Below are 8,446 nucleotides of genomic sequence, written 5' to 3' on the forward strand. Positions count from 1 at the left end.
TATTTCATCCAAGAATCCAACTATTTTACTGAAATAAGTGTATGATTCTTTCCAGATAATGAATTATATTTCTCAGCTGGTATGAAACTTAATGGCTTTTGTGGCAGTGCAGCTTATCACTAGCAGGTGTTTTGCACCACAGAGTGAGAGAGGAAAGCATTAATTTCTTTTTCTCTTTATTTGTTTTTTATATTCAGCCATCATTATAAATATATATTATATACATTATAATATTTAAAAACACCCTTTGAAAGATTAACTGTCATAATCATGTTGAGCTCCTCTTTAGAGGTCCTCCTAATGTGTGATATATCTTTCACCAGATCACTAGAATGTGTGCTAAGCTTCTAAAAATTCTTTAATGGAAGGCATGTTAGTTAATTCAGCCCAGCAGACAACATGGAAATATTCAAGTCAACTATTTTTCAATATTTTTATCAGCTCTGTGTACAATTTCTATTAAAGCTGATAAGAATTCCATCTCAATATTTGCATTTGACACACTTTGTATCCTTTTGACATAACAAAACTCTATTTATCCTTTTTAGCAAGCTTTATATGTTTCTATCGATTTTTTTCCATTCTAGTCCAAACTACTTTGTTTCTCATTTGAGAAAATTTGGTATAATTGTAGAAAGAAAATTAAATTCTAAGTATTGTGAAGGTTACATTGAATGTATTCTTTGATACTTTGTCTTTGAAGATGTGCCCTTGAACCTGAGGTTGCTCTCACATGTTTTCTTACTCCTTTTGACTTATTAACTTAGAACAATCTTGACAGTAGTAACGCCCCTGTACAGAAGGGTGTCCCTTCTATGTTTGATCATCATCTCAAGATGAATATCTGGAGATTTTTTTAGCTTTTACCCTCACTTTTACAGATTACTTTTAAAAAGATGAATCCAAAACCCACCACCCTGATTTAATTAAGACAAGGTACTGACTTTGATGTTCTTTATGTCTTATTACAAACTCAGGAAATATAGTCATCCTTGGAATAAAAGTCGAAATTAAAATCAATAATTATGTGAAATTCTAGACTGAAGACATCAACTAAGAATAATATCAGACAAATCAAACTGCATGACATGGAATTTAAATAGTATGCTGAAAAAGAAGATCTGGTATACTATCAATTATTGAACTGCACTTCAGCAATTGTTGATGAATCTTTAACAAGTTTATTATCTTTTTGGTGTAATCTACCGGATAGATATCACCATACCTAAAGTTCCTCTTAGGAGAATTACGAAGTTTAAGTGACAGTTACATACTTATTCAGTCCTATAATCAAATAAATGACAGCTTTAATAGTGAGCTAACAAAACCAGCAGCAGATGAAAAACAGCTTAGGAGTGTGAGTTTGCATGCAATGACAAGTCTGACAGAGGAAAAAGCAAAATAACTTGACTATGTTTCTATCAGGTAAGAGGGAGAGGGTTGAATCTTGTTAAAGAGGGAATATAAGATGAAAAACCTCAAATTGCAAAACTGTATTCTCTAAACTTCAGAGAGCTTAACAAAGCGCCTTCATTGTGTGCTGAAAACAGAAAGAGTTAAGATTGTCTATGACATCTTAGTGTGACAAAGCTAAAAATTTGAACAAGTTATTTGGAGCTTGCACAGAAGAGTTTAAATATCTTAGTTTTGCTGGGTTTTTATTAAAGATCCACCTTGGAGAATAATAATTCCATAAGTGAACCATTGCAATAGGGAAGATAAGAAGCATGGTCATTTGTATTTCAGCTTTCATAGGCAGAAAAGTACTCAAGTCTTTTAGAAGTTTTGATGAAGTTTGGACAGCTGCATTTTGTATTGCAGTTACTGCTGTTCTATTGCTTACTTTTGGTCCTGTAAGTGGATTCCTTTTCCCTAACAATTTAAATGTCCTTCAGATTCTCATGTTAGACTAACAAAGCCATTGAGGGATTTCTGGAACTAATATCCAATACAGTAAGAAGTACACAGTCTAGTTTAAGCCCGTAAATAAATTTGTGTTGAAAATGATGAAATTATGTTGAAATTAATGAATTTAGAAGTATTGCTAAGTTCGACAGACTGATGAAGCAGGACACTCTCATTCACAAATAGAAAACAAAGACCAAGAAATGCAAGGAATACATTGCAGTTCAGTGAATTTTTGATTACCAAATAATCCCAAACCCCAAAGACCAGAAAAACACATACATAGGGTTTGTGGTTGGATCATTTCTTTATTATTATTCAGCAAGTGGTTTTGTTTCTCTTCCATTACCTTTTTGTTATAGTTTACTCATATCATACTAATTAACTTCCTATATATATATATATATACTTGGGTTTAGGGCAAGCTGTTTGGTTTTCTTTTGTTTTTAAAAAAGGTCACTAATACCAACCATGTTTTGAACAGGTTTTGAACTGATTTCTAAGACTGCATGGTTCAGCTGCTGACCACCTGGGTGCCCTTCCAGCACACTGAGGTCTAACACTTATTCACACTGTTGCAGCACCAGAACTCAGCTGCTCCCACAGATTGAAACTGTGGGAAACCCAGGGCAGAGAGATTAGTTTGCTCTGTAGGACTCCATCTCAATGGAGTGACATTAAATTGAAACCAATAAGCTGTGATAGACACAGGTCAGCTTCTAGCTGAGTAATAGAGTGCAAAAGACACCATGCACATATTCTCCCATAACAGCTTCCCAACCCTTCAGTCCTACCTCACAGGGCTCTTGATTCCTCCAAATACTGAGTATGTAGAAGACTGTCAACCATGGCTAAATGAGAACAACCTGAAGCTTTGCCGCAGGCCTTCTTTACTGATGTAAAACTTTGCTTTGATACTGTCACAAAGACATGACACATAATAAATACAGAAAAACCTAATAGAAGACATGACCAACAAAAAAACCCCATGGACTAACTGGAAATAAGTGCTCCTTTCTGATCTAGAACAGATGACCCAGAAGGAAAGGCTGTAAGAATAGCCAAAGGATTTAAAACCATAGCAAAAATCAGGGTTTGAAGAAGAGATTTCTTAGAGCAAATTATCTGGGGAGGCTGTGGTTTTGCCATCACTGGAGGTTTATTGAAAGAATTCATACAAGATTCAAAGAATTTGTGAAGATTAGTAAAGGGCGGTCTGATGTTGATGTCACCTGGCATGCTGGAAACTTTATTCCTTTGCACCTAATAAATAGATCTATTAATCCAATATCTTCCCTCCCTTAGAGAGTAGGATTCTCTGAAAGAATCTCTCACTTGAATAATTTTGCACTTTTCCACATCTGCACATTGTATTGGCAAATAAGCCATTTCCAAAGGTAGATAATGAGTGTGGTTTTACTTCAGAAGCTGCACCCTGGCTCTACTGCTGAGCTATCTTCTGTCTGATTGATGAGGCACTCCTTCAAAGAGAAGTTATTTGGCTTTTTTTATCCTCAGATTATTGAAGTTCTTCGAGACTAACTCATGAAAGGGTTAACTGGTGAAAAGGATCTTTCTCAGATGAGTTTTACCCACAGGAGGAAGGGCTACATTCTAAAATTCAGATGTTGATCATTGGAATGGAGAAGGTTCAAGACTTGTAGGCTCATTATGAAGAAATCTCAGCTCTTAGTGGCAATTCATTAAGTCATTTATTCCTTTGTTGCTCATCTAGGTCACCAGATAATGGCTCTGAATCATAAAGAACCAATCATGATTCACACTGCGCAAGGAAAACAACATCTGACTTTTTTCTTTTTTTAAACTGGACAGCACAAACTACTTAAAGTATTCAGAAGAAAACAGTCAGAGATATTCTGTATGCACAGATAATGATTACAAATCAGTGTCTTCTCAGGGCATGAGCATATGCTGTGAGCATGCCTAATGACCATCTGGAACAACTGTTTGTCAGCAGGCACAGCTCCACCAGCTGTAATGGGGTCATACTTCGTTGACCAAGAGCTGATTTTGGCCTACACGTTTTAATGGCTTCTTGAGGAGATGCTGCGTTTGTCAGGCTAGACTTTAAAATTCCAAAAGTCTCTCCTTGGAGAAGTTATTGGGTTATTCCTAACACCTCTCATTTCTCTTTGCTTTCACTTAAAAGTAGATGGTCTGTGCACCCGCTGAGACAGTGAGATCCGTGCTGTGACCTGGGCATATCCACACAAGAACGGAAGTACAGAATTTCTACATTTATAGCAGTCAGCTATAAACTTATAAGACCCTTCATATTTTTGATTGCCTTTCTCTGAAACTGATATTATAAAACGGGAAAAAAATTACTTTGATGTCTGCCTGTGAGACCTGATATATTTTCATGCCTTCAAACACTGCAGCAATATCAGCCATGACCATGTGATAGTAGAGGCAAGTTACTTATTGGTGTGCAGAACAGACAGTTACAATTCCCTGAGTAAAGACAACAGTTCACATAAAAGCAACTGAGATTTATTAGGCTAAAAAACTATTTCTTCAACTACCAGAAGAGAGGAAAAACGTAGATTCTTCCTGTTAGTCAGATTTTTATTAGAATTGCATTTTTAACCCTGCACAGTCAAAAATCCAAGACTTTTACTCCACGGAATAAAGTTATTGCTAAAGTTAGGGGATCTTTTCTGCAGAGAAGAAGGTTCCAGGTTCGGCCAACGATACAGCTGAAAGGAAGGGGGCGGGTATGGACACTACAAAACAAGCACTGTGACAAAATTTCTGCACTTGCTTAAGTGAGATCACCTCTAGCACTTGCATATAATCAAGAAAGTGCCTACAAGGCACCCCAAGTCCCTTGCACAGGACTTGGCATGCTCAGCTGCCTCTCATACTGCTGCATGACGTAGGGGAACAAGCACACTGAGTTTCCAAAGCTGTATTCACTTTGGGGGAACTGTGCCTAAGTCTTTGGGACACAAAACCTGACTCAAATGCTAGCTTCCAACAAACTCCATAGCAAAGGTTACCTTTTAATTATTTGGCTTGTGAAACTATAGGCAAAAAATGGAGCAAAACTCCATGATAAGCCTGCAGCATATCCTTATGTCATTCTTACAGGAGCACACAGGTGTGTGAACACCTTTTTTTATCAGTTTTTATGTAAAGGAAGTCAAGAATCACAGAGCAGACTGTGTGTACAATGAAGTATCATTTACTATATAATGCAGTTGGTAGTATGAAATAAAATAAGACAGAACACTGCAAAAAAGCAGAACCATAATAAAGTAAAGCTACTTTTCTTTGCTTGTTTTTTGTTATCAATTTGCTTAATAATTTATTTGCTTGGATTTCCATATATGTGATATTCTGCTAATCTAGGTAATTATGCATCAGAATATGGGACAATCAGAAACAGATATATTTATCTCTCAACATGGTGTTAGCTTACAGATATTAAACAGTTTTGCCAATTTGCCAAAAGATGCATATATTACATTATTAGGAATTTATTACTAATTAATGATGTTTCTGATCAGTAATGCAAGAAAGAAAAGAAAAAAAAGTTGTTTACATTTTCTACATTCCAAATTGTAGAGATGTAAAATTTTATCAAATATACTTTAGCAAATGTCAATAGAATTCTTTCATTGAAAAGGCAAAAAAAAATGAAACTGGAATGAGATATATTTTACACCATGTACTTTTTGAAAAAAAGTGATAATCAGGAACTCTCAATTACCCTCTAAAAAAGATTGCCTCCCCAGGGTTATATTTTTTCCTTTATCACTATCACAACATGAAGGAATGAAAGTGTCAGGCAGAAGCATAGAGACTCTTATGCATGTGTCCTGCCTCAGTTTGATACCCATGCCCCATGAAAAATGTCTTTTTTGTGGCAAGATCATAGAATCATAGATTAGTTTGGGTTGGAAGGGAACTTTAAAGGCTATCTAGTCCAACCCCCCTCAGTGAGCATCATTTGACCATCACTGACATCAACTCGATCTGGTTGCTCAGAGCCTGATGTACAGCATCACGCTGCCCACGCCCCGCAGTGGGATAAGCCCGCAGCCATCCAGGCGGTGAATACTGAGTTCTCAGACCCAGCACGACCAACAGATGCCACCTACAGCTGAGATTTTTCTCCCCGTTGCTGCACAGCGATACCTCGAGACGGGATGTGACTTCAGGTAGTTGCACAAATCTGTTTTCTGGGCTCCAGCACTTTTAAAACGCCCTCTCAGCGGTTCGCATTACCTGTCGCTTGCTGCCTAGATCGAGACGGTCACTCATTCCACTCTCAGGATCAAGCAAAGGAGCGTCATCGGCATCCCTCTCCTGCAAGGACCCGGACCCGCACCCCCCCGCTCCGGGAGTCGCACCACCGTAGCCGGGCTGGCAGAGGTCAGTGCATCTTTTCTCCCCCTCCAAAGCGCTCTGTCCCGTCGGGAAGGGGGGTGTATTTTGCTTTTGGGGGAGCATACCAAAGACAGTAGCTCCCGCGAGGGCAGGAACCCCGCGGTCTGCAGTCCCCTGGTCCAGAGGCACTACCCAAGGACGGTGGGGACAGCCACCAAGCGGACTGCTGGGTTCCCAGGTGAGCGCTGTCACCTTGGGCTGGTTGTCACTCTGGGGTAGTCTGAGACTGAGCACTGACCCTGCACGGCACTTGCCTGTGTGGGAGGAGGGAAGGAGCAGCAGGTAGGACACTTCGCCCTCGGTAATCTCCCTTTACTTCCATCAGATTCACAGTGGACAGCATATGTGATTTTGTGGTTGGATGTGCCAGAGGAGACAGCCTTGAGAAAGCAGGGACCTCGCCTTTTTTCCTTCCCCTTCCAAGTCATCCTCATCACCAGTGAGCCTGGCCACTCTCTTCTGTAGTCATGGAGAACTACTCCTTCCCTGAGACCAATTCCTCATGTGCAGACTGCGCTGTGAGAGGGCATGGGGGTCTGAATATGTCCACTCCTCCACTTAGCCCCAGGTTCTACGTCACAGTGCTTGTCATCTACTCAGTCATCTGTGTCGTGGGGCTGACAGGCAACACTGCTGTCATCTATGTAATCCTCAAAGCGCCAAAGATGAAAACCGTAACCAACATCTTCATCCTCAACCTGGCCATTGCTGATGAGCTCTTTATCCTGGTGCTACCCATCAACATTGCTGACTACCTGCTCCTGCAGTGGCCCTTTGGAGAGTTCATGTGCAAGCTCATCATCTCTATAGACCAATACAACACTTTCTCCAGCATCTATTTCCTCACTGTCATGAGCATTGACCGCTACCTTGTTGTGGTGGCCACCACCAAGTCCAGGAAGACGTCCTACCGCACCTACCGAGCAGCCAAGATCGTGAGCCTTTGTGTCTGGTCTTTTGTCACAGTCATCATCCTGCCCTTCACTGTCTTTGCTAAGATACACAAGGAGCAGGGGCGTTCCCAGTGTGTCTTTGTGTTCCCCCATCCTGAGAGTGTGTGGTGGAAAGGCAGTCGGATCTACACCCTTATTTTAGGTTTCGTCATCCCAGTGTCCACCATCTGCACCCTCTACACCACTATGTTGTTCAGACTGAGACATATGCAACTCAATTGCAATGCGAAAGCTCTGGACAAAGCCAAAAAAAAGGTGACACTAATGGTAGTTGTCATCTTGGCTGTGTGCCTGTTTTGTTGGACACCCTATCACCTCAGCACAGTGGTGGCCCTCATCACAGACATCCCACAAACTCCACTCATCATTGGGATTTCCTACTTCATCACCAGCCTAAGTTATGCCAATAGCTGCTTCAACCCTTTCCTGTATGCCTTTCTGGATGACAGTTTCCGGAGGAGCTTTTGCAAACTGATAGATCGCAGAACCACCTCATAAAGCCAACCCTCTGTCCCATCATCTGTACCTCTCACAGTCACCTGCTTTTCCTGGGTGATTCCAGCCCAGAGAATGCTTTCTCTGCAGAGTCCTTGTGATTGCCTACAGGTCTTCAGGTTACCTCACTACCCAAGACATGCACTGGGAACAAGTGTATCTTTCTCAACTGTCCTGCACTCATTTCTGTAGCATTGCTTTCCTTGCTTTTTCTTATTTTCCTTTTTCTTTTTCTTTTTCTTTTTCTTTTTCTTTTTCTTTTTCTTTTTCTTTTTCTTTTTCTTTTTCTTTTTCTTTTTCTTTTTCTTTTTCTTTTTCTTTTTCTTTTTCTTTTTCTTTTTCTTTTTCTTTTTCTTTTTCTTTTTCTCTTTTTATTTTTAACTTTATTTTTATTTTCCATTCCTTCTCTCTAATGTGCTTTCTGACCTAGGTTTGCAGCACACAGAGCTGCAGCAGGTCCCTTTTCCCTTTATAAAAGTATTGCTTTGTGAACTCAAGGCACATGACTATCTCAGTTACTGGTAATTTGTAAAGCCCAATAAAGGTGTGTTACTGAGTGTCTTGCTTAATAATTCCTCAGCCTCTTTCTTACCCATAGGACCTACTTACCCAAAGTCTTGCAAACTTACAATGATTGAAAAAGGCACAACTCCAAAGGATAAGGAACAAAGCAAGAT

The 8,446-nt window shown here is 39.8% G+C and overlaps 1 protein-coding gene across 1 annotated transcript; it reads left to right on the forward strand.

The window, feature by feature from the left end:
- Nucleotides 1-6,524: 6,524 nt before the first annotated feature.
- Nucleotides 6,525-8,135, forward strand: NPBWR1 (neuropeptides B and W receptor 1). Its single transcript, XM_051772190.1, has one exon. The coding sequence runs from the start codon at nt 6,789-6,791 to the stop codon at nt 7,770-7,772; it is 984 nt and encodes a 327-aa protein (XP_051628150.1). The 5' UTR covers nt 6,525-6,788; the 3' UTR covers nt 7,773-8,135.
- Nucleotides 8,136-8,446: the final 311 nt, after the last annotated feature.

Source organism: Manacus candei, unplaced genomic scaffold, assembly GCF_025592945.1.
Source record: "Manacus candei isolate 608988 ecotype Guabito, Panama unplaced genomic scaffold, ASM2559294v1 h1tg000008l, whole genome shotgun sequence".
In the NCBI taxonomy this organism is placed as follows: Eukaryota; Metazoa; Chordata; class Aves; order Passeriformes; family Pipridae; genus Manacus; species Manacus candei.